Source organism: Struthio camelus, chromosome 3 (genome assembly GCF_040807025.1).
Source record: "Struthio camelus isolate bStrCam1 chromosome 3, bStrCam1.hap1, whole genome shotgun sequence".
Taxonomy (NCBI): domain Eukaryota; kingdom Metazoa; phylum Chordata; class Aves; order Struthioniformes; family Struthionidae; genus Struthio; species Struthio camelus.
In genome coordinates, this window is record NC_090944.1 from 141,302,425 (window position 1) to 141,329,367 (window position 26,943).

A 26,943-nucleotide genomic window follows, 5' to 3' on the forward strand; every position below is an offset into this window, starting at 1 on the left:
GGATCCCGCGTAAAATAGGAAAGTGGGAAGGACGAGAGCAGGCAGAAAGCGGCTCCGGAGCAGCCGACAGCTCTCCGGGGAGGAAGGGCCTGCCCTGCCCGAGGGCAGCGGGGTGGCTGGGTGCCAGCCGGCTCCTCTCACAGCACGCCGGGGCACTCCGAGGGGCAGACGAAGCCGATCCGCCTGGCCGCGAGGGCCCAGATGACCGAGGGCGGCCCAGAAACCCCCCTCCGCCATTACGGGGCGAGGCGGCCCGGCGGCGCCCGGGGAACGGCTCGGCCCCCGCGTGGCGGAGAAGGGCCGGCTGGAAAGGAGAAGAAAAGGAGCATTATCCGGCTCTTTTCCGGGCCTACCCGGCCGGGTAGGAGGCTGGGGCGAGGGGCGGCGGCGGACGGGCTGGCGGGGCCGCGGGCCGGCGGCTGTGAGGGGGCCGCGGGCCGCCGCCATGGCAACGCGGCGGGGGGGGAAGGGGCGGGCGGTGGCGGCCTGCCGGCGGCTCTGATTGGGCGGGGCCGCGCGGCGGCGGCGCTGATTGGGCGGGGCCGCGCGGTGACGGCTTCCGGCGCGCGCGGCGGGGCGGGGGGCGCGGCGGCGGCGGCGGCGGCGACGGTTGGGGCGGCGGCGGCGGCAGTGACGGTTGGGGTGGCGGTTGCTCGGTGGCGGCATGGACACGCTAGGCAGGAAGGTGGTGGTGTGCGACAACGGCACCGGGGTGAGTCGCTCCGGCCCCGGGACCCGCCCTGCCGCCGCCGCCGCGGGGGGAGAAGCAGGGCGACTCCCCTCCCGGCCCGGCTTCCTGCCGGCACGCCCGGGGCCCGGCAGCGGGCCGCGCCCGGCCTGCGCCGCCCCGGGGCCTCCAGAGCTCGCCGCGGCGGAGCGGGGCCCCTGCGGCCGCCCGTGCACCGGGCGGGGGAGGCTCCCGGGGCCGACGGGATCCGCGCGCCCTCGGCCCTCCGCCCGCGCCGGCCTCCGGGCGCGCAGCGAGCCGCGCAGCGGCGGCGGCGGCGCGCTGAATGAATGGGCCGGGGGAGGTCGGCAGGGGAAGTCGGGCCCTGCGGCGGCTGGCGGCCGGTGTCCTTTGAGCCGGAGCGAGCGAAAAGGGGCATTTGAGTCCTTGCACCCGGGAAGCGGTAGTACCTCGGTATTTACTGCCGTCGGGTCTCTATCTGTGCCCGTCCCCCAGCATCGTGGCAATTTTATTACGCGTATTGTATTCCTATATATGACTTTAGCGGGTTTCCCTTTAGTAAGGAGTACCAAGCAGAAAATACGGTTTTATTTTATTTTTTTTTTATTTTTAATCGGAACGCTCAGTTTATCCGTTTCGCATTTAGGCAGGCAGAGATGCGCCCTCTGTAATGCGAGTTTTTTGGTTTCACGGAAGCATGTCATGCAGCTTGTGGTTAAAAGGCAGCGGGGTCCTTTCATTAATAGCTTTATGACCTGCAAAATTCACCGAATTGGGAGTCGTGGATAAAGAGGGCGCCAAAGCTTTCCTCCTCTTCCTTTCACCTTTCCTGCCCTACGTGAACATGCACGTGCACACTATAAATTTGTTCTTTTGTTAGTGTTATGGAGGCTTTGAGGTGCCTCAACAGGAAGTGACAAAGATACCATTTTAAAGGCATCAGATAAGATGTTATAGGTGAATTTCCGCCTTAGTAATTTTGTTTAGCAATTGAAATTTTTCCCCCCAGAAAAGCAATATTATCAGGGGAGTTAACAAAGCTGACAGGTTGTCAAGAACTCTCGAATGGCAAAAAAAGAAGTATTTTTTAATAAACACTTTGAATAAAGATTAAAATATTTAAAGCTAAAGATTGAATAGTTGAAACAAAGAACGTCACTGTAAGAGGTTCAACACCCTGCCACATGAATTAAGGCATTTCCAGTAAGCATCTGAAATGATTAGAATGATTCAAAAAGCAGAACATCGGATTTGACAGTTCTGAAGTCTTCCTCTTTTTCCTCCTCTAGAAAGATTCTTTTGAGTAAGTGCTGAGGTAGAAAGCCTTTGGGCCTTTTTTGCAATATCATTTACACAAAGGAAAGAAAAAGAGGCGATTTATCGTTTTCCATTTACAAATGGACATGGAGGCAGGGTTCTGTTGGTTGGTTGTTTTTTTTAAGTGTTTAATGCTCATACTGTCACCTTTGTTGGAAATTTATGTAATTTCAGGATTTGATCCTTTAATACAGCCTTTTACGTAGCAATGAATGGCTTTAAAAGGTATAAAAAAGTATAAAAATATTGTTTTAAAATGTTTAACATATAGATAGTGACCATAATGTCATACTGTAGTCGATCTCAGGGATGAAACATGGGACAGAAGCGGTTATTTTTATGCAGTTTTGCAAGCTGTAGTTGGGACACGATTTTTGTGCAGTGAGACATATCTGTGTGTCTTTTTAAATCAAAGAGACATCTGATATATTTTTTTCTCCATGAATTGTACCACCTGGATATAAACAAATACGACAAATACTGTTATACTGCAGTTACAGTGCCTGGAGTAGGGGTCTGTGTCACTTCAACTTCTGTTGTTTTGGGTTGAGTTTTACCTCTAAGCAGAACAATGCATGTATGGCCATCCCCTGGCCCCAGAGATGACTGTGTGCTAGTGCAAAGTATGAAGAAATGGTTGTTGTTAAATCTGTAAACTTAAAATATTCAAATTGAATTGGGGTAAGTACACCAGAAGAAAATTCAGTTCATAAGATCCATACGTCTTTCAGACTCCACCTGTATACTGAGAATATCAAGTCCTGTATTGCCAAACCAGCATTTTTATAGTAAACATTGTTATATGGTAAAGAAGAGCTGCTTTACATTAGAATAGTGTCTGATACACTGTGATATGTCTTACTTAAACCATGACTAAAGTTAAATCTCTTGCCAAGTGCCGGAAATAAAAATGCAGGAATTTTAGACTCAGTTTTAACTTTCGGCTTCTTTTGAAACTTACTGTTCTTGTCATGCTGAAATATGAGTTTTTAATGTATTTGACTGCAATCAGTCTTTGAGGAACAAGTGACCAAGAAGTGTGTTCTTGCAACACACAGTGTAAGAGAGGGAAGCTGGCGATGCCATCTTGGAGCGTTTGAGATGAATGTTCTTACTGGTCTAGGTCAAATGATAAGTTACTTTATGATCTGGATAGTTTTCTAATTATATTTAAAATCTTTTTTTGAGAGTTGCATCAATTAAAAAAATCAAGTAAAGAGTCCTGATAAGAATAATATTATCCATTTTAAGACTTTTCATGTGACATGTTTGTGAGCAGATGTAGAAAGCTTCCTCATTCTTTTCGTTTGAAAGAATACTTATACGTACAAGTTCTTACTGTTTGATGACTCAGTAGGAAGTGAAAGAGTCGGTATAAAACCACAGTGCGATGGAGAAGAAACTATATATGGTAAAACTTCTTACATATGTGGTCTTGTGTACAGGCAAACTAAGTAGCTGTTCTTAAAACATTTTTTGGTGTATAGCAAATATTTGCAAAAATACATGATGTTGAACTCTTGGCTTCCTCAGAAAGATGTACAAATTCATTGAATTATTAGTGTTAAAAGCAAGGTGTATAGTAAGCACTGTACTGAAATTATTTGAGAGCTGTTCCAAGGGGCATATGTAATACTGAATGGAAGAGAAATAAGTGCACTGTGGTGAACTCGGAGATTTCAAATTCAGAGTGGAAAGAGCAGTGAATTTTTAGTGTCCAGTCATTAGAAAATGAGAAACTGATATATTCCAAATGACTAGAGTTCATAATATTTAATTTAAGATCTTAGAGGAGCTCTTGTAGGGGAGGGAGGGAAAGTGTCTGATTTTTCTTACTCTCCGTCAGAAATCTAAAACTGTCTAGGATCTGTAATCTGTGGATACATGTTTGTCTCTTGGATGAATTTACGTGTCAGTTATCAATTGTATCAGGTCTTTGGCCATAATAACCAATGTTATGTCATAACCAACCCATCAAACCAGGTGAATATCATCTGTCTGTCTGCCTGTCTCATGACAGGTCTAAGGAGGCTAACATATGAGGCTAACTTGTTCTCACCTTCGCCAACATTAGTTGTAGCATAGGGAAAAAATTCTAATCTGTGGAAGAGGAGACAGAGTTTAAATCTGTCTATGTACTGTTGAGTTTATCAAACTTTGTTTAATAAAAAAAAAGTCATTTTTAAGGTTCTTGATTCCAATGTGAAAGAGGCAGGGAACAGTCTCTGAATGTCAAAGCTCAATCTTATTCGTTGTGCTTCAGATGGACTAACTCTAGTTTTGATTGTGCTTTAGGCTGATTGTAAAAACAGATTGTCATTTTTACAATGTAGTGTTTGTCATTGCCCCTATACTACTGTTACATAACGCTTGGAGAAGTTGTGTCAAGTCCTTGAGGGCTTAACATAGAAAGTGGCTAGAAGTTACTATTACAGTTCAAACTGTAAGAACTTAGACTAAGTATTTTTGTAGGCCAGCGTTCAAACACTGAGATACAGTTGAATAAGAATACCTCTGTAAATCATATACACCAACATGCACTTCATGATTTTGTGCAGTAGTCGCTTTAGTAGTGTATCTCTATGGTTGCTATGTAAACTTTAGGATTTATTTGCCCAGTCTGCAGGAGTTACAGGTCTGGGTAGCGGAGCTTCTTGAGGGTTGCTCCAATAATACGAGTTTTAAAGATTTGTTTGGATGTCATTGGCTGTGTTACTGTTGTTGGCCAACATGGTTTTTGATGACTGCAAGGGAAGTTGCTTCATGCCAGGGGAAAGAAAAGGAGAAAAGCAGTAAGCAAATATATGAGCATAGAGATGCATGGGCTACCTGCAGGTGCTTATGGCTGGACTCATACAGTTTCTGGATCCCTAGCTAGAGGATATGATTGCGCGGACTATTTTACAGGATTTCCTTCTAGCTTGACCAGGTTCCACTGTACAGTGAAATTCTAGTCTATAACAAGCGTATGTAAATATTGTGGTAGTAATAAAAATTGTGTGATTGCCCTGTGTGCAGTAATTCACAAAGTCTGTAAGGAAAATTAATTTTTGTAAGAATCTGTACACCATTATTTGGACTTAGCTCCCGTTCTTCAGAATGTCTCAAATGCTTCCTGTGGTATAAAACACCAACTGTAAAGTCTTTTGGCGTACTCAGGTAGTGCAATCCAAAAATGCTTGTGGTTACTCTTTACTTTTTCATAGCAGCACCACATTCTTGAATACACAAAGAAGATCTATATAGCTCCTAAGTACTTATGGCCTTGGTTCAGCAAAACGTTGACTTGCCTTTTCTGAAAACATGATTTGAACCAGAATAAGTGAAATGATTTTTATATGCAGTGTCTTTCATCAGATATTCCAAATAGCTCTGCCTTTGGAGAGAGCAATTGTAGAATGGGTGAAAGTAATGATGGTCACAAAAAGCAAAAAAAAAAAAAAAAAATTTCTTTCTTCTCCCCTTCCATTGTATGTTTTCTGCTGGGTGCTGATAAGGGAAGTTAAACATTTAAACTCTTAAACTGAAGTAAATGAGGATTTGTTATCAATTGAAATACTAATTCGTGCTGATTTTCTTCATGTTAATGTAATCTGTTCTGGTATGGTCCTGTGTTAGTCCAAGAAGTTTAATTAAATGCCTCTTGGCTCTTCCCATAACTGGTTTGATACTTTTTTTTTTTTTTTCCCTAAACAGGTGCCTATTTTACTGCAGTAAGATGAATAATCTAGACCAATAGAAAGTGACTTTTTATATTATATGTAATAACAGAATTTCACTTAGTTGTAATCAGCTGTACTCTTTGCTATGATAATTGCTTCAGTGGCAGTCCTCAGAACTCACTTCAGAAAATTCAGTGAACGTTTTGGGAATTCTAAGAGAGGGCTTTTAATACCGCCTGAAATGGATAATTCAGCATTGAGACAGGGACCCAAAGTGGTTGTCAGTTCTCTGTCCTTGGAGGCTTTTGAGATCTGACTGGACAAAGCCCTGAGCAACGTGAGTCCAAGATTGGACTAGAGAGCTACTGAGGTTCTTTCCAACCGGAATGATCCCATGAGTCTCTGTTTACTCCTGTGTACCTAGTTGCTTCAGTAATTTTGCAGGTGAAAATGCATAATGTTTGCATTATGGTTTGGGACTGCGTGATTTTGTTCTGCCATGCTCATACAGCATAATACATAGAATATGTACTAAAGAAGAGAAGCCTGCTTTGTATGAACTCTGATAGACATCAGAGTAGAATAACTGAAGTGAGTAATTTGCTGATTACCATTGGCTTAAATTGTAGCTTCTTGCTGACACCTTTAAAGTTTTTGACTTGGAGTTGAGCTTCCTCAAGTGAATGTATTTTTATGCTCAACTTTTTCTCAGTGTTTTCTTAGCATACTACACCTTGGGACCAAGTGATGTAAAGCTGTTTCCTTTCCTACATGTTTGAGTAACAAACATGTTTTAGACAATCCTGTTTGTGAATTACTGTCAGCTAAGGCTTCGTTTGTCCTGTACATTTCAGAAGCGCCTACTGCAAACTCATATCTTTTTTGCCGTAAAACAAATTCTGAAATTTCTGAAGCTCTTGATACATTTATCTGAATTGTTCACAGAGTCTCACTGCTGGTTCACTGTTGAACCCTTTCTACAGCAGCATACTTAGTGCTTAATTTAATACTTAAATTCGCGTGGTTATGTTTCTTTCTGATGCATGTCATGCTACCTTTTGCTCTGATTGGAGGGCTTAGTTAATGTGGTCTCATTGGGTGCTTATTAAAAGGTGATCCATTTCAAAGTGATCCGTTTCAGCTTGTTGGAGAACTTTTCCACAGAATGGAAGGAAATCCAAAATCAAACGCTGGAGTCTCTTACAGCTCTTATTGTATTTAGTAGTTTTAGTACTATTTCTTCAAAATTTGACCGCTTCCTTTATAAAACATTCTAAAAGATATTTTAATTCAGTATTGTGGATCAAGACATCATCTAAAATGCGCAAAAGCGATTTGAAAGCATAAATCCGGTTGGTTTCCAGTGGGACACCTGCTCTTCAATCTGAGGATCAATTTTTTTTTTTTTTTTTTTTTTTACCCTAAAACAGGTTTCTGATAGTAAACAAATGTAATATATATTCTAACCCAGTTATTTATTTCTTTTCAGTTTGTGAAATGTGGCTATGCAGGCTCAAATTTTCCAGAGCATATTTTTCCAGCTTTGGTTGGAAGACCTATTATAAGATCAACTGCTAAAGTGGGAAACATTGAAATCAAGGTAATTTATTAATATTATTATTCCTTTCTAACAGATGAAAATAGTCAGGGCAGCCTTTGACATGTCACTTTTGTAAAAGCTCTTTTTCCTTATTACCATTTATGCTGTTTCAGTATCTCTTGATTCATTTCCCTGTTGGGCTTTAGCCTGCCACATACTGCAAAGTAACCAAGGCTAATCTAAAGCTGCTGGAGGCTTTCAGCTAGTATAATGGAGGAGGAAGCAGGTAGGGCTCAAGTGGTTCTGGGGAAAACGGAACTTCAAATGCCAGTATGTAAATGAAGCTAAGATTAAAAGGCAGAAATCTGACAGGAGCGTCTGATATTTGTCACCTAGCTGTAACGTAGTATTCCTGAGACAGTGCTGAATAATGAAAAGCTGGAACCTTCAGTTCTTTCTATACTGTTTGCTTACTGCTCACAGTTGATCATCTGTGATCTTGTATGAGATGTTTAACCTTGGTTGTGTTTACATTTCATTGTTTTTATTGTTTTGTTTTGTTTTTGCTGATGATAGACATGGTACTTCACACAAGTTAGGGAGGGAGAGGCTCTCTGTTCTGATGACTTTGTCTTAAGACGTTATTCCAGGCCGGGGGTTGTGGAGGAACCACTGAGAATTTTTTCCTGACGTCTGGGGGAGCTATCCTTTCTCACTTTATTTTGTAACTACGTAGTAATACTTAAAATGTTAATAGTTGCTTCAGCAGTAGAGGCTTTAGTAAATCTATATTGGCCCTGCTGTGGTCACACCCTCTCTTCTTGTTCCTAGCCACACGTTCTCACCTCGTGCTGGCAGTACTGCTTGTACAGTCATTTGGTGAGCTGCTTTAGAGAGCTGGTCCAGCTGCAAAAGAGTAATTTCTTTGTCAGTTAAGGTTTTGACTGCCTCACTGGACAATTGTGCAAGCTCCTGTTCGAGTGCAGGGCAGAAGCAGGCACTTGAAGGAGAAGTGGGAGGGGACACAGAACTGTAGAAGCCATCAGTTAGGCCAGTTAAGGTGAAGTAGAGCCACAAACTTTCAATTGTGCTTTCTCTGTTGCTTGCTGAGCAACAGCTTAGTTTAAAAAAAAAAAAAAAATCTGGCCAGTCTTATTCCTTATTTTCAGAAGCCTATGGGCAGCAATGAGAACTTACACTTTCTGATTTCTGCTGCTGCCTGTTGAAGGCAGTATTAGTAAGTCAAAAGACCTTATAGTAAGTCATCAGGCCTTTCCAAAGTGCTCTTTTTTTTTTTTTCTTTTTTTTTTTGCATGTTGCAATTCCCCTTACCTTGCGTGGTAGCCAGGGTGGTGTGGGTGGAAGGACGGAGATCACTTTCCCTTTCACCGATTTGCAAGGAGATGAAAAATACTTTCCCTTCTCTTGCAAATATTAGGTAGAGGTGTTTCTTCAGTTGTATACTTGAAAATGATGGGAGAACTTCTTCAAGTGGGTCCCAATAAAGTGTTATGGAAGTTATGTTGCAATTAACAAGGCTTAAGTCTAGGAGAAATTCATTGGCACAAAATCTTATTGATGAGGCCATTTTTCTTTCTAGCTGATCTGATACAACCTGCCCTGCCAGTTTTGGTGTCCTTTGATTATCGGATAACTTAATTTAATATCATTAAAGATGAGTGTTGAATTAGGAAGATAAGAGGAAGTGGCTAATTGCTGTGGGATGGGTGCAAAAAACCCAATAAACTCCTAATTTTGTATGCCTTGCCCCTTTTCTTGAGCGTGGGATTACACAAGAGTATTTTAGAGAGTATAAAGTGTTACGTACCAATTCTTCCCGTCTGTTTTATAGCACCTCTCTATAAGAGCTTGTCACTCTTTCTTAAGAAATGGTATATCAAGAGAAGAAATCCATGCCACAGATATTTCAAGTATCCCGGTAGGATAATGCAGTAGGAAGGCTTATTAAGTTTTGAGTGCCGTTTTGCTTTGTGGGATTCCTGCAGATTTCTTACAAAGCGCATGTTAGCAAATGAGTTTCATGCCAAAATGTAGTTGTAGCTATTAACTGCAAGTTCTTACTGGGTAAGTTCAAAACTGAGTGAAGGAAACTGGCAGGAAGATTATCAGTTTAACTTTTCCAAAGTGTTCAGAAAAGCTGGCGTTTTTGTGAAGTTCAGAGACTCCATGAAAAGAATCCAGAAGGTTATGAAAATAGTGGTTATCATCCATCTGTTGAGCTACCTATTTCAAGTTGCTTTGTCCATTTGTCCTTTTAGATTAGAGCTTCACATTAAGGGGAAGTTTTGTTGAGGGCAACTCGGCGGTCAGGGCCACTTTACACCAATACCCTGCGGGGCACTAACAATTTTCTTGCTGCTGTAGAGGTGATCGGATTGCAGTACTGCTATATGGGTTTTTTCAAGTTCCTTAGTTCCCTCGTTTTGGTTTATTACACGGCCACAAAAACACCTATGGAACAGATAGCCCTGAGTGAGTTGGGAGAAGGGTATGGTCGTGGCCTTGCCTCTGCTCCTGTCTGAGAAATGACTGTGGAATGACTGCCTCAGTAGCAGGGGTGTAGCTTTCCCCACAGTCCACGACATAAACGCAAAAGTTCTGTTATTACTGAGACCATTTTGCAAGGGCAGCTGCCAGGGAGACTAAGCACTTTTCCCCGACACAATTTACAGATTAACTAGATTTGCCTTTATGGAACCAATAGTTATTGCTTTTGACAGTCTAGGTGATTCAAAGTAGATTTAATCGAAGGAGGAAGAAAATCACACTAATGGTGAAAATGGCTTTAGTGTAATTTTGGACAATGTGTGTGTGCATACGCTTCAAGTATTTCATAGTGCTTCCCAGCTGCTTTAATTCTCCTATCTTCCTTCCTTCGTAGATTGCTATAGGGAGGGACTTTCAGATACTGCTGTTACAACTTCACTTCACAATCACTTATTTCAGTTCTAAAATTAGATACCATAAATTAAGTAAATACCTTTTGTTTAATGCTTTCCACATGTTTGTTCTGTGGTATGTGGATTAGTATGTTTACAGGTGATTGCCTTCATGTTATCTTTTTCAGTTCTTGGGTGTTTAAAGGCGACTATTTAAAACATAAATTAAATTTAGCAATTGTCAGAACTAGTTATGGTCAAATGCCTTGTGTGGTTTTGTCTGCTTTGGATAAACACAATGCCCAGGGTAAAATTCCAGTGTTACAGAGTATTTATGGATGTAATCTTGTTTATTAGAAAGACGCAGATATACTGATCTTGTTTGCCACATATGATGCATAGAAATGAGATGCCAGTGACTTGTAGCAATAACTTCCTTTAAAGAGAGATTTTAATCTTAGATCCTGAGAATAGCTTGGCCTTAACTACACTAACTCAGACCATTTCCAGCTGTACATGCCTCTCTTCTCAGCTTATTTCTACTGTGTACTTAAAATAATTTGAGAATTTCATTTAGGCCTTTTCTGACTTTCTTGCTTCTACCTTCTTTCTTCACCTTTCTTGACCTGTTGAAGTAGAATAACAAAAAGATGGTAAGTGAGGTGCCCCCTGTGCTGTTTGTTTACCATTTTTGCTTGACGGGAACTAGTAGCTGTCATGTTATTTTTGATGCTTTTTATTGTTTTGTCTTGTCCTACATTTTACATTTGAATACATACTTATTTTGGACGTTGTTCATTGCTTTGGTTTACTAGCAACTAATTCATTAGAATATTGTACGTATTGCTTCTGAATGTTACGTAGCCTGTAGTTTTGCAAGATGCAAGAATAACACTTTAAGATCAACATGAGCTCGATGTCTTCAACCCTAGGAATTGCTTTATTTAACATTACAAACTAAGGGCCTGAAACAACTTTCAGATTTCAGTTAGACAAATATTACTCAGAGTACCAGAGTACCAAAGGAAACATCAAATGTCCTGATACTGGTTCCTCTCTGCAACTTCACTTGTGCTGTCCCTTTTCCTCTCCACCTACCCGAGTGTGCATGCTGTTCATTAGTGTGCTCTTGAGGACAACTGTTCTGCCCTTTGACTTTGCTTTAAAAGGACATGGAAGTTTTGTGTAGCTTTCACTGTGCGTTAGAACAGTAGCTTTTCCTGGTTTATGTCCTATTCAGCAACATAAAGCTTCAAAGAACAGTGCACAGAACAAGTTTCAGATTATTTTGAACTGATCAAGTTTCTGTCTTTTTAAATTCCCAGAGGTAATGTAGCTGCATGGTCTCTTAATGGTACATTTTGTTAAAGTACATTTGGTTTTTAAAATGTAAGAGCCTTGACTTCTATACAGTGGAGATAACTAAAGGATGATCTGTTGTGCAAGGGAGAACACATGAAAAGCCTTGTCAGGGAGAGGAGGTAGAAGAGGAACTGTTTGATTTGTAAATTGCTTTGAATGAATTTTGTTTATGATCCCCAGTAACTCTTTATGTTACTTCTTCTTTTTTTAAAAAACAGAAGTATATAAACTAGGTTTTTCATTGTACATCTCTTTTTCCTAGCGTTGAATTGTGGGTTGAGTGACCTAAACTTCAAAGTTTTCTGTGCCACAGTAACTGCAAACTGTGGTGGCCTATTTTTGTATGAAGCAGCTGGTTTTTAGATTGTGTGTGCGTAGTTTTTTGGTTTTTTTTTTTGTTTTTAGGGGGGGTTTATGAAATGAATGTAATACTAGAATGGAAACAGTACTGTTGGTGCCTGGCAATATGTTCTTGGAGGATAAATATGATTAAGTCAGTTAAGGCTTCTGTGGAAGTGTATGGGATATAATAGGGAGCAAAGGTTACGTTCTACTGTGCATACTTCCTTTGGGAAATATGTGGGAAAGGAAAAGATACGGTGCTACTAATTTGAATGTGCAATGTCTTGCATAACTAACTTTAATGAAAGGATTGCTTAATTAGTGTAAGATGATTATACAAACTGTGCATTACTTGGTTGTATTTGTGTAAGAATGTGTTACTGGGACTTTTGGCTTGGGACTTTTGGCATGGAACAGACGGGGGGTTATTTTGTTTTTAGATGTCTCTCTTCTTCACACCCTACTGGCATAGGCTAATATGTGAACCATTGTTTCTTTTAATGTCTAGCGTGGAATTTCTAATCCCTTATTTGCTTTTGCTACTGTTCTGTATGCTTATGCACCACTCATTATTCCTTTTTTGGTAATGTGCACAGAAATTTGCAACATGCATGGAAAACTCTTCTGCCAATCCCACCCACTACCCTTATGTGCTATTTTGCATCTCAGCCTTTTCAAACGAGTATTTGATAAAAGCATTTTGGAGGTGTCAGTAGAGAAACATCTATGTTTATAAAGGTCTTTGTAGCGTCTTGCTGTAACAGGACTTATTGGTGTGTTTAAGGTTAATTAGAGAATGGAATTGACAAAATTATTGTGGAAGAGGTTTGGGATGGATCACGGCTGTACTATATGAAATATAGTCTACTTTTTAAGTACTTGAAAATGATTCTAAAATGTGGGCCTTATTTAAGAGCACAGTTGGACGCAAGCTGGAGCGGTTCACTGTCATTCTTGAGCATTTTGATATTAAGATAACTTTGAAAACACTTACATGTTTCTATATTTCAATTTTACAGGATCTCATGGTTGGTGATGAAGCAAGTGAATTGCGCTCAATGCTGGAAGTTAATTATCCAATGGAGAATGGCATAGTTCGGAACTGGGATGATATGAAGCACCTTTGGGATTACACGTTTGGGCCAGAAAAACTTAATATTGACACAAAAAATTGTAAAATATTACTCACAGAACCGCCCATGAATCCAACTAAAAACAGAGAGAAGATTGTGGAGGTATGTCTGACTAGTAGAAACTAGTAATTACTGTCGTTGTGTGGCTAAGAGATTGCAACTTTACTGGAACATCCACTAGCTGTTTGAGGCAAAGCAATTCTCCTGTTTTCTAACCAAAACTATCTCAGCCATGGTCATCAAGGCTACTGTGGTCAAATACAAGCAGGCCTACCTCATTCTAAAATTATAAGCAGGCTTCTTGTCTCAAGTGAACTGTATCGCCAGGAAACCACAGAATTGGGAATGCGAGTTTATCTTCAAGTATCCAAGAACGAAGATATATTGCTTACTGGCTATTGGATGAATGGTGATTGTTTTAAATGACTTGGGCTTCTATAAGCTAGTAGCGCTTCTGAGGAAATTGAGGCTTGAGCAAGATGTTTGCCAGATAGGGCAGTGTTGTTGGAGGTAGCTGAGACGTAACAAGGAGGAGTTTGATGACAACCAATTCACTAATCTTTGATTAATACTAGGGATCGTCAGTGAAAGCTTTCTAAGAAGGAAAGCCTGGTCGTTGGATCCTAGATCTTACAGTGCTGTCCTGGGCAACCTGAGCTCCCTCTGAACCTTGCATTAATGTAGATTGTCAGATGCTTATTGCGTAGATCTAGCTATGTGTGGCAAAGACTTAGATTTTGAAGGCCAGTAATGCGTGAGGAGACTTAAGCATTTGGTTTACTCTTTCTCAAGCATCATGGATGTTTCCAGCTGATGTAAGTATTCATTGTAACGAAAACGTTATGGATTCTAAGTCTGAAGTCTCATCCATTTATCAGGACTTTGAATGTGAAAGTTTGTCTACTTCCCTCCACCCCAACTCTATTGGTTAGTCTAATAAGAATTTACCTTTATCATTTCTTGCAAACCTTGCCTCTAAAATGCTTTTGTTGTCACAGCTGCAGTAATGCTGTCTGCAAAGTGGCAGTGAAAATGTTTGTGCTAACCTTTCCTTTCAGTGGCTTGGGAGGAAGTTGAGTAAAGGAAAGGTGGGAAAACTTTAGTGGAAGAAAAATCAAACCCTCCCGTTTTAGTTTGCTTGTAATTTCAAGATTTCCTGATGATTATGGACATGAGGGACCTGTTACCTTAGGTAATTACCTTAGCTAATGTGGCATCCCACAATACTATCTATTATAGATCAGTCAGTTGTGGTGTGTTAGGCATAGCAGGTTATTCTGAGTGGCCTCTGTGTAGCAAGAATGGTTGAATTTCCTGTTCAGGCTTCTCTGCTTTTCAGCTGTCTACAATAGTGTTCTTGTTTCTGTTTTCCTGCTAAACACAACAGACTGTTTTTAGTTTTTCTGGAACTTAGTAATTTTATACAAACCATCTCAATTTATGGTATGTCTTCTAAAGTCCAATGAAACGTTTGTTCTGTTTTGTGTTTGGATCTTTTAAAGCAGTCTAGAAACTGTAGATGCTTAATAGTGATCCGGAGGGTTAGGGAGAACTAGAATATGTTTTTGTAAATGTATATTTGAGTTAGACAGAAATTTATAGTTTTCATTTCTATTTTTAGTGTATCACAGCTCTGTGAGAACTAGGAACATTTAGTTTTAAGTGCAACATATTTAGACTCCATTTGTTCTGGTTTTGACGTTGAAAAGGGAGGCCAGGCCAGTATGAGGTAAAAGAATGAATTAAGATTTTCTTGAATCCTGCAGTGAATATTCTGAAGTTCCCACATTTTGCGATACAGTGCAATGGCATGTCAAAAGTAAAGCTTAGTCATCTGGACCATTTCAGGATGCTCTGTGTGTGTATACAACGTCCGTACATATACGCTGTACTTCATTCTGACTTCTAGTGAATCTTTTTCCCCACCTCATCCCTCCACCCGAACTCAATTAATTGCAATAGCAGTAAGTATCCACATGACACATGTATGGCATAAAATACAGATTTTTAAAATGCAGTTTTTTCATAGCGCATTAGACGACACTGACTGTTCTTCAGTTTCACTGTGTGCTGTAATACCTTTGTCTCTAGTTATCCGTTAGGTTTTCATTGTGTAATACACTTGGGAGCAGCCAGGTTTTTTAGCGTAATGTGTAGCCATAGAGATACTCTTGCATAGCCACTTCTCCTTATCCTAATCTAATGTTCCTTATCTTTGTTCCCCAATTTTTAGCTCTTCCTTTCTAGACTCAATTAGAGCGGTACTTTGTAGCTACTCCAATTTGCATACATTAACATCTTAGATTTATTAGCATGTATGTCGTGTATTAAGGCATTTTTCATGTCAAATAGAGCAGATGTAGATGTCTTGAAAGAAAGAATAGAAAACCTCAAAGCCCTGCGTGTAGGTTTTAAAAGGGTTTTGCAGTAAGTTCTTGACTATGGTATAAAGTGTGAAGGCAGTGCCTAATGCCATTTGAATATTCGCTTTGTTGTATGAAGGAAGAATTTTTCTTGGGTTAGTTTTCATTTTGTAAGCACTCAGGTTGTCTGTTAGGTTTGTCCATCTCTATTAGTGCTGTTTGGTAACGTTAGGTAATGACTATTGAAATTAGGTGTCTTTCTGAGTTACTGCCCTTTCAACTGTTCCTCTTCTGGTAGACACTTCTGGTTTTTTGTTTATGAAAGTATTGTGTCTGTGCTAAATGGTGGCCGTTACAGAAGTCACTAGCCAGCCTTATAATGTCTTGTTCGTTCTCAGCCCATGCTATTGTGCCAAATTTTCTTTTATATCCTCCAGTTCATGGTGGGATATTACAAAAGTCCAGGGCATGGTGTTCTTACGGCAAGGTGTTCTGCAGCTTGCCCTCTATATATTCCTTTCTGCTTGCTGTCTGGGCGCTCACTGCAGGTGTTTGGAGAAAAAATAAAGCAGCCTTCTCGAGGGTTTTGCAATGTGTTTGAACTAGCGAGTTTGGGGTTGTGAACTAATCTGCTGGTTTCATCTGGATCTCTGAAAGCGTGCATAATGTCAGGTGTCGTATTGTGCAGCTAGATCCGTTACTGCAGTGATTAGTAAAAATCCTGATGCTTTGTCTCTCAAATTTTGAGACTATGATGGACACAGATTTTTGTCTGATTAGTTGTTGCCTGTTGCGGTTGGGTTAAATCCCGCTTGGCTTATTAAGTGGGAACGTGGCCCCAAAGCTGTGGAATGAAGGAATCTGAAAGTTTTGGGGGTGGGTCTGGCGAAAGGTGGGAAGAAGGCCCTCCTGTCGGGTTCCCCATGCTGCATGTTGCTCACTGGCCTTAAAAGGATTGAAAGTCTCAAATGAAGTGTTGAAGTATGGCATAGATGACACTTGAGCCATTTCTCTTCCTCTCGCCTTCCTTCTGCTTTAGAAACAAAGTGCAGATAGAAGTAGAAATATTTATGATTTGTTTGTTTCCTCCTCTATGAGTATTCCCTTCTCCGAAACAAAATGGACCCTGCTTAGAGGGCTTATTTAATATTGAACTTGTTTGGCATGCTTCACAGCTCACTCAAGTCATTTATACTTGCCACCTAAAAAAACTGCAAAATCAAGTGAATTATTTCATAAAGATCGTGTTTTTGGGGCGGGCCAGCCATTTAAAATCACGTTATTATAACAGAGGAGGTTCTTTAAATGGTTCAGAATTCTAAACTTGTCAGGCGTCAGCTTTTTTCTTTAAAAAATATTTAGATATCTTAGTTGAACAGTGGGAGTACTGAAGATTTTATTGGCTTATAAGCCTAAACTTTGCAGAAGTGCTCAAGATGCTGTAGAATAGCAAAACCATAACTTCTCTTTGTGCTAGGATAATAAAAGTTAATCATTTTTTCCTGTTCCTGATAAAGCATTTTGAGGGGAAAATTGCTGTGCAGTATGTCTTGTTTACTTGCTCTTTTTTGTGTTTATAAAGAGCGCAAGATCCTGTAAACTGCGTGTCCTTTGGTCTTAGACCCTATTTCTTCACTGCAACTAGTTTGTTGGGGGGTTAGGGGAATTTAGTTTACAAAACGAGGAGACTGCCTTTCATCTTTTAATAAGAATTGTTCTGCAAACCTGTGTTGTTCTGTAAGTAGCAGCTGAGTGGCACTATCTGCACTACTTCAGTTGTAGTGGATTTTGAACTGAAACCAGTTTTAGAAAGTTGGTTATCGCTTGTGCTGTAAAGAAGGGAAGAGGAAGGCCCGGATACTGAGAACAGCCCATGACACTGCGCTGGTTCTAGACCTCTGTCAGTAGAAGTCTGTTTGGTCTTTATTGACTTAGTCTGCAGTTGGATAAAGAGTGCAGACCTTGGTATGAAGAAGGAAAAACTGAACTTCATTAGATTCAGGGGCATACGCCTTTAACAAACATTTCGTTCCCAAGTCACACTTCAGTAATGAAGTACTTGGCTGGTCTACAAGTACTGCCTCCCACTCATTAAGTACTTTGGAAAATGGCTTAATAAAGCTACAGAAATTGGTGTGTGGGTTTCTTGAAAGTATTAACCTTCCTTGTTAAAAGGATGGGAAATGTTTTTAACTCCTTCACATTGCTCATCTGACATGAATGGACAAGTAAGGTATAAAACTGAATGTACTACTTATTGCTATAAAGCAAGTTGGTTTCTAATGTTTGTGTAGAAACTATGTGATGTAACAGCTTGGAAATTGTTTTTGCTTAGCAAAAATACCAAATTATTGAAATACAGTTTTCTTTTAAATGTCTATGTAATATCTTTTAAGAATTTGTCTTTATTTGGGCGTTCGTTTTGCCTTTGTCTTACAGGTTATGTTTGAGACGTACCAGTTTTCTGGGGTATATGTAGCCATTCAGGCCGTTCTTACCCTGTATGCTCAAGGTAGGCGAAGATAAATATGTTTAATTTATAAATGTATTACTGAGCCGAAGTTCTAATATAGTATTAATATATCTTGGCCTTAATTCAATACTAATCTGAGCAAGTTCAGCTCTGTCTTAAAGATTTGTTTTTGCTTTGAGGAACTATTGATAGATATTAGTGTTGTTTTCATGGACAAACTGTGCGGACATGCCCGTAAATGTAAAAACCTGTTTTATCAAAAACTGTCGTTGCCTTGGGTTGTATTTATTTAGCCTTTGGCATGTTTCCAAGTTTCTGCAACGTGCTCTAACTTCATTACCTTTGATTTTTTTTCTGAAAAAGGAAAATGTGTTACCATAAGTGGATGTCAAGCAGTTGCAAAACTAGGTGACTTTGCATTATTTTTAGTTCAAGAGAAAGCTAATTCTTTTGCTGTAGATAAACTGGAATAAACGATTGTCAGCTTGAGAAGAAAATTCTGGGTTCACTGAATTTTATAGAAATTCTACCAGTGACTGCAATCCAGCCAGAATTTTAAGAAGTTATTCAAGCACATAGACTCTTAATAACATGACTCCTTACATCTGTTTCTTAGCAGCTTGCTGTTTTTAACCTTTGCATAGCAGGAAATAAATATCCTTATCCATTAATGTGTTACCATAGCTTTTATGTCCAAGAGCAAAACGTTGAGGTACTGGAAGGGTGGTTCTGTCATCCAACTGAATAAAAGTAGTTGAACCAAAACCACTTTTGCAGACTCGAATAATAGTTTTTAGCTGCTGCAAGCTATACTAAATTAACATCTATTGTATTTATTTATTTTTTAACAAAATAACGGACAATAAACTAACTGGGACTTAGTGCAGAATCTGTGAAGAAAAGAGACTTTAAGATGATCCTAAAAATTAAGCTGATGCAGTTGACGTATGGGTGTGCTCAAGCTACTTTTATATTCTGCTCTGATATCATTCAGTTATGAACTTTAAAACCAATTTCTAGGCTGGTGTTTGGCCAAGGAAACATCCTTTGTGGGTTGAATCTTAAGCCTCCCTCTTTGAGGGCCTAAACACCAAGTGATCTAAAGGTTAGGTAATACATAGCTAAATTTTTCAGGGAAAAGTCTGTTTAACTGACTGGTAAGTATACGGTCTTGAAAATTCTCCTGTAATTGTGCATGCATTTTACTGAGTAGCGCTCATTGCTCTGTAAATAGCAAGATGTGAAACAACTTAGAGCAGTCCATAATGTTTTTCCGAACTATCATTTAAAGGAAAGTTAAAGACCTTCTAAAATATAAAAACCAAGCAGCACCTAAATAGAACGCTTGCTTTTGAAAATAAAAAGGGAGATCTTTAAAACTTCCTATTTATTTTAATTGCATTCAGTAATGGTGGCTAAAATGATATACAGAGATTTGTCTCGTTTTTAGTACACTGTGTAATGTTGCTGCTGTTAAAACTCTTTTCAAACTAATTGTTGCTTTTACCTGCAGTTCTGTGTATTCATGTGCCTTTTTAAGGCAAAGGGTGTTTCATAGATCAAAACCTAATTCTACCTAGGAAATTCTTGAGTTATTTCTGATGATAATCTCTTGGAGTTAGATGTGGTCTCTCAGGATTGACTGGCTCCTTCCTTAGTGAATCCCTCTGCTCTGTTGCAAGACTTGTTCCATTTGCTCCATTGTGGTTTTTCCAGATCACTAATAAATCTGAAGATCTGATCACACAACTGATCCACTCTGGTTTTTTTAGGTCATTCAAGGCAAAGAACTAATTTGCATGCCTTCTATTTACATGGCTTGAGCAAATTGCCATAGTCAAATCAGTGCAACTTGCGTTTAAATAATGGAGAAACACTTCCTATGTGAAATCTTCTCTTGAAACTTATTTTCTTGCTTTTGGTGGCTTGTGAGAAACTAAAATTGTTACCCAATTGACTTTAACTGTGCATTCTGCTTTGTATCTATTTTTGCATGAAGTATAGAAACTTCAGTTAATTTCTAGATACTTACAATGTCATTGTTGTGCACCTTAGTGTTTCATTGTTTTATAACAGACTTTTTTCCCTGGAGTTATTTTCTTTGTCATCATCTTCTTAGTCTGCGAAAGTGGATCTGATTCAGCCTAATACTGTTTATGTGAAAAACTAGGTGTGTGATACAAAGTTCAGATATACGAAAGCATTTTTTTTAAACATCAGCCAAAATCAACAAGTCCTAATAATTCTAACAAGGTAAACTTGTGGCATGAATACTGCCAGGTTTCTTCATTGTTAAGAAACTAGAATCAGGTGAATCTGAGGAGGAATTTATGCCCCAACCCGCACTTAGTGATCTTAGGTATTCTCTTTAATTGGAGTGCAATTTAAGATGTCAAAACACTGGATAAAGTTCTGAATGGTAGAGTCTTAAGCATGTAGGAAGGAGTACAGGTAATATATTTTAAAAATGTGTGAGAAAGTATTTGTTTATGTGAAAATCTTAAGTTTAAAATACAGTGAACGGAATAACTGAGTTTTAAATTGTCAGTTTCCCCAAAACGATGACTGGGGGGGCAGAGGTTGTCTGAAAATAATTATTTCATTGTAATGTTAACCTCTCTCCTATTCTGCCCTGTTTACAGAGGTACTAATATAAAAGCTGTATTTTTTTTCCCCCCATATTCTTTCAGGTTTGTTGACTGGTGTTGTTGTGGATTCTGGAGATGGTGTGACTCATATTTGCCCAGTTTATGAAGGTTTCTCTCTCCCTCATCTCACCAGACGGTTAGATATTGCTGGGAGGGATATCACTAGGTATCTCATTAAGGTAAGCTGGAGAGACTCTTGAAGCTGATATCCAGGGTAGGTTCAAGTTAAAATCCTCTGATAGCATGAAAGCAGTATACACCTTTCCCTATATTATTAATACATTAATTACATCAGTTACTCCTGTATTTTCTATGTTACTTCAATCTATATTATATTTATCTAAATCACATGTGATATGACTGATATTATTCAGTAACTTCTTTTTTTTTGATAGATATAGGAAGCAATTTTATTCCATGTTTGGGAAGGAAAAACTGAAAAAATCAAAGTTAGCTTTCTTGATTTATAAAATGAAAATGAAATTGTATTATGTCAGTTCTGCTCATTATTTTCAGAGAGACTTTTTTTTTTTTTTAAACAATCTTAAAAATGATGTAGTGATTCTTACCTGGTCGTTAAGTAAGACGGTATATTTTTAAAAAACAACTTAAAATATGTAAGTGACATTCTAGATGGACAAATCCTATGGTTAAACTGTGGAATGCCTTGACGTTCTGAAGTGAAGTCCTAAACATAAGAATTATTTTGGTTATCTTTCACTTCGCCTTGTAAAGATTATACTGAAAGTTGTAGTGAAGAAAAAAGTTTCCAACTTGGAGTAATGCTGCAGCTGTTTTACTTCTTGGTATTATTGGATACACTGTAACATCTGTGCCCATTTTTGTACAGACAGACTTGTCTTAATAGTAAATCTGCTGTTACGAAAGGGAAGCAAACTTTTAAAGATAAAAGCATTTGAATGTGCACATCTACCGGTAAAGAGAACTGGACTGTTCCTCACATTTACTGCTAACCTAATATGTTCACTTTAGCTCCTCTTACTGCGAGGGTATGCTTTCAACCATTCTGCTGATTTTGAGACTGTTCGTATGATCAAGGAGAAACTATGTTATGTGGGATACAACATTGAACAGGAGCAGAAACTGGCATTGGAGACCACAGTACTAGTTGAATCATACACGGTGAGTGTTTTGAGACGGTTTTTCACGTCTTGAATTTTATAGGTCTAAGTTCAGGTAGCATTTAACTTTGCATCTCTTACAATTTTTCAACAAAAGCTCTTTTAAATCGATATTAGGAACTGTACTTGCAAGGAAATGTTTGGTATGCAAGTATTAGTGTATCTGGTCCCTGATCTCTCTAAATAAATTGTATACTGATTGAAAAGTTTCTGTCTTCTTTTTAATAGTACTAAATGACTTCTTGCAGTGGTGATAATTATCAACACTTTACAGTTTTCCAGCATTAGGAAACAATACTCAGCCTCTTGGTTGAGAATCTAAGTGGCTGAAAGTAGTCTTCTCAATGGTGTTTTCTCCTCACTAGCTCCCAGATGGAAGGATTATCAAAGTTGGTGGAGAACGGTTTGAGGCACCAGAGGCTCTCTTCCAGCCTCACTTAATCAACGTAGAGGGTGTTGGTGTGGCTGAATTGCTGTTCAACACCATCCAGGCTGCTGACATTGATACCAGGTAAGAGCAGAGCTCTTAAAATCTTCTGTTAGGGTGCAGGGGTCGTGCGAGAACAGCAGTCAAACAAAAGAGCGTCTTTTGCTGTAGGCAACAGCATGTGTACTGCTGAGAGCATATCTACTGGGGTTGGGGTTGTTCTGTGATGACTACTGAAGCTTAACGGGCTCTCTAGATGCTTGGTATTTAGGTACGAATGAGCAAGGGTGAAATTTTGGAAGCACGGTGCTTTTGCTGCTGCTTTCAAGGATGCCTGGAAAAGCATGAGCAAGCGTGCCAAGCTAGTGCCAAAGCTTTCTTTGTGTAATGACTGCTTGTGTCTTAGAGTTGTTAGTTGCTCCCCTGCAAGTACAGGTACCTACTTGTGCTGCAGTGTACTGTATGACACTAAAAAGACTACTTTCTCGGTCAGGTCTGAATTCTATAAGCACATTGTGCTGTCTGGAGGGTCCACCATGTATCCTGGGCTGCCCTCGCGACTGGAACGGGAACTTAAACAGCTCTACCTGGAACGAGTCCTGAAAGGAGATGTGGAAAAACTCTCTGTAAGTACCCAGTCACTGCTTTGTGTGTGCGGGAGGGTTATCTTGAATCTCCACTAGAGGGAACCAAGCAGCCAGAAATGACAGGATGCTGGTGGCGCTCCTTACAACTGGCAGGAGCTATCAGCATCTCAGTTCTTTACAGCCCTGCACTTCATATTGTTGATTTGTTTGTATATACTTTCTGTACTTTCAATGAAGACACGTTCCAGTCCATGCTAGCAGCAAGTGATTTCTGGAGCCTTAGGTCAGTTGAGTGTAAAATGTGCCATTCAATGTTGCTAATGAATTTTTGTGCCTTAGGAAGTCACCACTGAGCAAAATACTTCTTTTTTTTTTTTTTTTTTCTTCTTCGAAAGTTTGGATTCATGCTATGCATTGTAGTTGAGATACTCAAAAGTAAGAGACTAGAGTTCTCACCTTCAAGTGAAATAAACGTTCCTCTTTCATTAGTTGCTGGGAAAGGCAGGCAACAGCCAAACGTGTTACAGAGGCGATGTTACGTTGTATGCTATTTGCTTTTCAAGGAGGAGATCTAGAGAAAATTCTTCTCAGTGGAGTTTCTAATGTTGAACTGGAACTTCTGCAGTTTTTAAACAGTATTATCTAAAGATCTTTTGCAGCTGTTTGGAATGGCTTGGTGTTAACTGTACAGAATATTTAAGCATAGAACAGTAATAGCTTACACATGGATTTGGCTGTATTCGTTTCTGCTATTGAAATCAGAGCTTGAGCATCAAAGAGGGTTAAGGGAATATTAATTAGTTAAGCTGCTCTAATTAGAACAGATTCTAAATCTATACAATCTACCTTTCTAAAACTTGGCATAATTCTAAAATACTTTGTGATTTAATGATTTGGTAACTTGTGATAAATTTAGCTGTCAAAGCTTAGTATTTCCTTACTCTGTTCGTGAAATGCAAAAATACGGTCTTTAATTTAGTATTCTGACTCCTGGGGTTTTCTTGTGCGGATACACCGAAGATATAATTTTGGGGAAAGTGTCAATAGCTGTCTCTAATTTCCAGTGCAAAGTAGTTATTTTACTTGGGTTGCGCAAACTGGAGGCTCATGCAGAGCGCCTTATTCTAGCGTTTCAGTTTTTTAGTCGCATTCTTCTCACTAAACAATTTCCATTTCATTGTTCTGGTAGAAAGCACAATTTTAAGTGGCTTTATTTCAAGAATCCTGGTAACTGTTTCTTTTCTTTTCTTAGAAATTTAAGATTCGAATTGAAGATCCACCTCGTCGAAAGCACATGGTGTTTCTGGGCGGTGCGGTTCTAGCAGACATCATGAAAGACAAAGACAACTTCTGGATGACCCGACAAGAATACCAAGAAAAGGGAGTGCGTGTGCTGGAGAAGCTTGGTGTGACTGTTCGATAAATCCCAAAGCTCGTTCCCATCACATGTCTAAAGCTTTTTTTCCTTTCATTGCCAATCTCTGAACTCACTCAGCTACATGCTATGGAAAGGCCTGTCCGCGGCCTTTGACCCAAAGGTCAGGTTTTGTTCTGGTTTCTTGGGGTAACTTTTGTTAAATGTTGCTTAATGTGGCTAAATTTGACTATTAAATTTGACCACTTCCCTGCAAACAAAACAGAGCAAGAACAGCCTGTCTACTTCATTGTTCCTTCCCAATAGGCAATTGGGCAATTCTGGTAGGCTTTTTCTTCTGGATTTATTGCTGTAGTGCTGCTAGCTTTTGTCTCTAGTTCACAAGGGGTTGTGTGCCTTTTTTAGCATAAGAAAACCTTAACACAGACGCTTCTGCCATTGGATCATTGTGGTGGTTATCTTTGCATCTTCTTGCCTCTCTCTACCTTACAGTTTTTTTTCTTTCCTGCAATTAGGAATTTTGATTAAACATAGTTAGAAACTAGTTTAACTAGCTGGAATGACTTTAACACACTGTTTCAATGTAATGTGGTTCCATATGCACTGCTGCCTAAACTGGCTTCTGAGGTTTATCAGAATTCTTAAAGGTGATGGGGGCTTTCATACTGTATTTCTCTAGTTGGGCATGCACACAGTTGCCACAAGCTGAGAAACATCCAATATTCTGGCACATGTAAATTTGTGGCCTTAGATGTCCTTTTTGGAGGAAGGAGACAGGTTTGTGCTGTGTTGCTTTTCTGTTAACAAACAGTTGAGGGTCAATCTGGATAACCAAAAGTGCCCCCTTTTTTGTAGCTAAATTTTGGTACCATGTTGTCTCAGCATAGGGAACAAGAATGTTACATTAACTATTCCATAATTGTTGGGCTTTAAAGCCTTGGTTGAGGAACTTAGATATGCTGGGACAGGAACCTCTTAAACTTCTGAAGAGATTTTAATACTTTCAGAAATGCTTCTGAAAACTGTAATTACAGATATTAAAACCCCCCCAAAACAAAATTTAAAGTCTGATGTTTTAAGTGCTTGTATGTCCATCAGAAGCACTTCTACTAAACTTTACAAGTATATTAACCTAGTGCCAAGTAGTTATTGCAAATGAATATTTCACTGACCAGTGTTTATTACAGCAAGCAGATATTTATAAACAACCACTGGCAGTAGGTTTTAAAGAATGGCCTATATTTGTTGCAGTTAAAAATAACATTGGAATATGAGATGTTGGTTGGTAAATATCCACAGTTCATTCTGTCCGGTCTTGATTTTTTTGATACTTAACATGGAGTGGGGAAGGAAGTGAAAACCAGTGATGAAAATGCTGTTTCCAGAAAGTACATTAAAGCTGAGTCGTACTGAAAAATAGAAGTTGTCACTAGTAATTATCAGCCATCTTCTGAGAATAGTTGCCTGAGTTTTTTTGGTTTTTTAGGTGTGTTTTTTTTTTTTTGTGCAAGCATACTGGTAACCATCTTTGCAATAAAATCTGCCTTACATAAAGCATAGCAAAAAATGCTTGCATTTTAATGCCAGTTAAACTTAGTTCTATTTTGCTTTTCATGGAAATACTATATCACTTCTGATTGGTCTTCCAAGCCTACCATAACATTAAGGAAATTAAGATCTGCTTTTAACTTCCAAACCTTGGAATGTATGAGGTATGCATTCATATATTTGCCATTTGTCTATGTCTTTACATTAGTAATTGACCCCAGGAACGTGGAAATATTAACCTCCATTGAATTGTAAAAACTTGCTTTCTTTCTAAATTGAGGAGACAACTTCCTTCTGACTGAGAGAATTAAACAGGCAGAAACTATGTCTGCGTTTCTTTAATAACAAGACAGTCGCTATAGTATTGCTAGTAATGACCATTTAATTATAGGTGGGTGGGGTTTTTTGCAGCTATATTTACTCTTAACTTGAACAATATGAATTTATAGGCATGCCGGTCATGCCTCAGTGCATGCACTTAAAGAGTTACTAGATTTTCTGGGGACATGAATGTAGGGGGTACTCTGAATTCCTGTAGTCTTCTGAACATTTAATACACAAGATTTAGAAATGCTGTGGGCTTGCTTGAGGGCTATGGCTTCTCATGTGACTGTCTCCGGGCTTTTTGGACAGTGTTGAGAATCATGGAAATAAACCAAAGAATGACTTAAAAAATGACTTTTTTTGAATGACAATCTGTCATATGATTTTTCAAATCTAGACCTTGACCTTACACTTCTCTTCTAAACCATATTCTCCCCTCTTCATTGGCTTCGATTAGGTGTGTGCCTATTTGAGCACGTTCTGAGGTTTTGGAATTTGGCCTTTATGCTTAAGAGTACTTCACAGCACCGTAAGTGATGGATGCCACTTGATTGTGCAGTAACTTGAGTTTCCATGGAAACCATGTATATATTAAAAAAAAAAAAAAAAAAACCTAGCATTTTAAATTATTGCTATCCTGGATTCAGAAGAATGCATACTCAATCCAAACACTGAATGGGGTGTTCTAGTTGTGCTCAGTGTGGTTCTGTGTGTGTGCATGTTTGCGTGTGTGTGTGTGTGTGTGTGTGTGTGTGTGTTCTCTCAGCTGACAACTTCAATATTGCTATGAAAGCAATCTGGTTTTAACTTTTTTTTTGAAGACCAAATAACTTGAGTTGTATTTGCAATATGCTCCTCTTAGAATAGAAGATGCCTCATCAGTTTTAAGTTTTTGGGAACATCCTGGTTTTGATGTTAAGCTGCTTCAAACCCCCTCACCCCCCCCCCCAGTGGTCTAGGATGTTAACTGATGTAACACAAATGGCTTTTTTATACATTTCTGAACAATGTTAACACACAACACTGGTTGAGACCATGAATGGAAATAAACATCTATTTAAATTGACAGGTCTTTTCAATATAAAAAATAAAATCAGATTTTTTTAAAAGTA

The 26,943-nt window shown here is 39.3% G+C and overlaps 1 protein-coding gene across 5 annotated transcripts; it reads left to right on the forward strand.

Annotated features, from left to right (window-relative positions):
• The first annotated feature begins 228 nt into the window (after positions 1-228).
• ACTR2 (actin related protein 2) lies at positions 229-26,943 on the forward strand. 5 transcript variants are annotated; one of them, XM_068940717.1, is made up of 10 exons: positions 229-361; positions 7,157-7,267; positions 10,746-10,760; positions 12,831-13,046; positions 17,747-17,819; positions 20,471-20,607; positions 21,422-21,571; positions 21,936-22,081; positions 22,491-22,623; positions 23,837-26,943. In XM_068940717.1, exons 3-10 carry the CDS (start codon positions 10,758-10,760, stop codon positions 24,005-24,007), a joined length of 1,029 nt encoding a protein of 342 aa, XP_068796818.1. In that variant the 5' UTR covers positions 229-361; positions 7,157-7,267; positions 10,746-10,757; the 3' UTR covers positions 24,008-26,943. The 5 variants fall into 5 exon arrangements, with proteins under 5 accessions (XP_068796818.1, XP_068796820.1, XP_068796817.1 ...); XM_068940715.1 differs by lacking the exon at positions 229-361 and adding an exon at positions 577-712; XM_068940719.1 differs by lacking the exon at positions 10,746-10,760.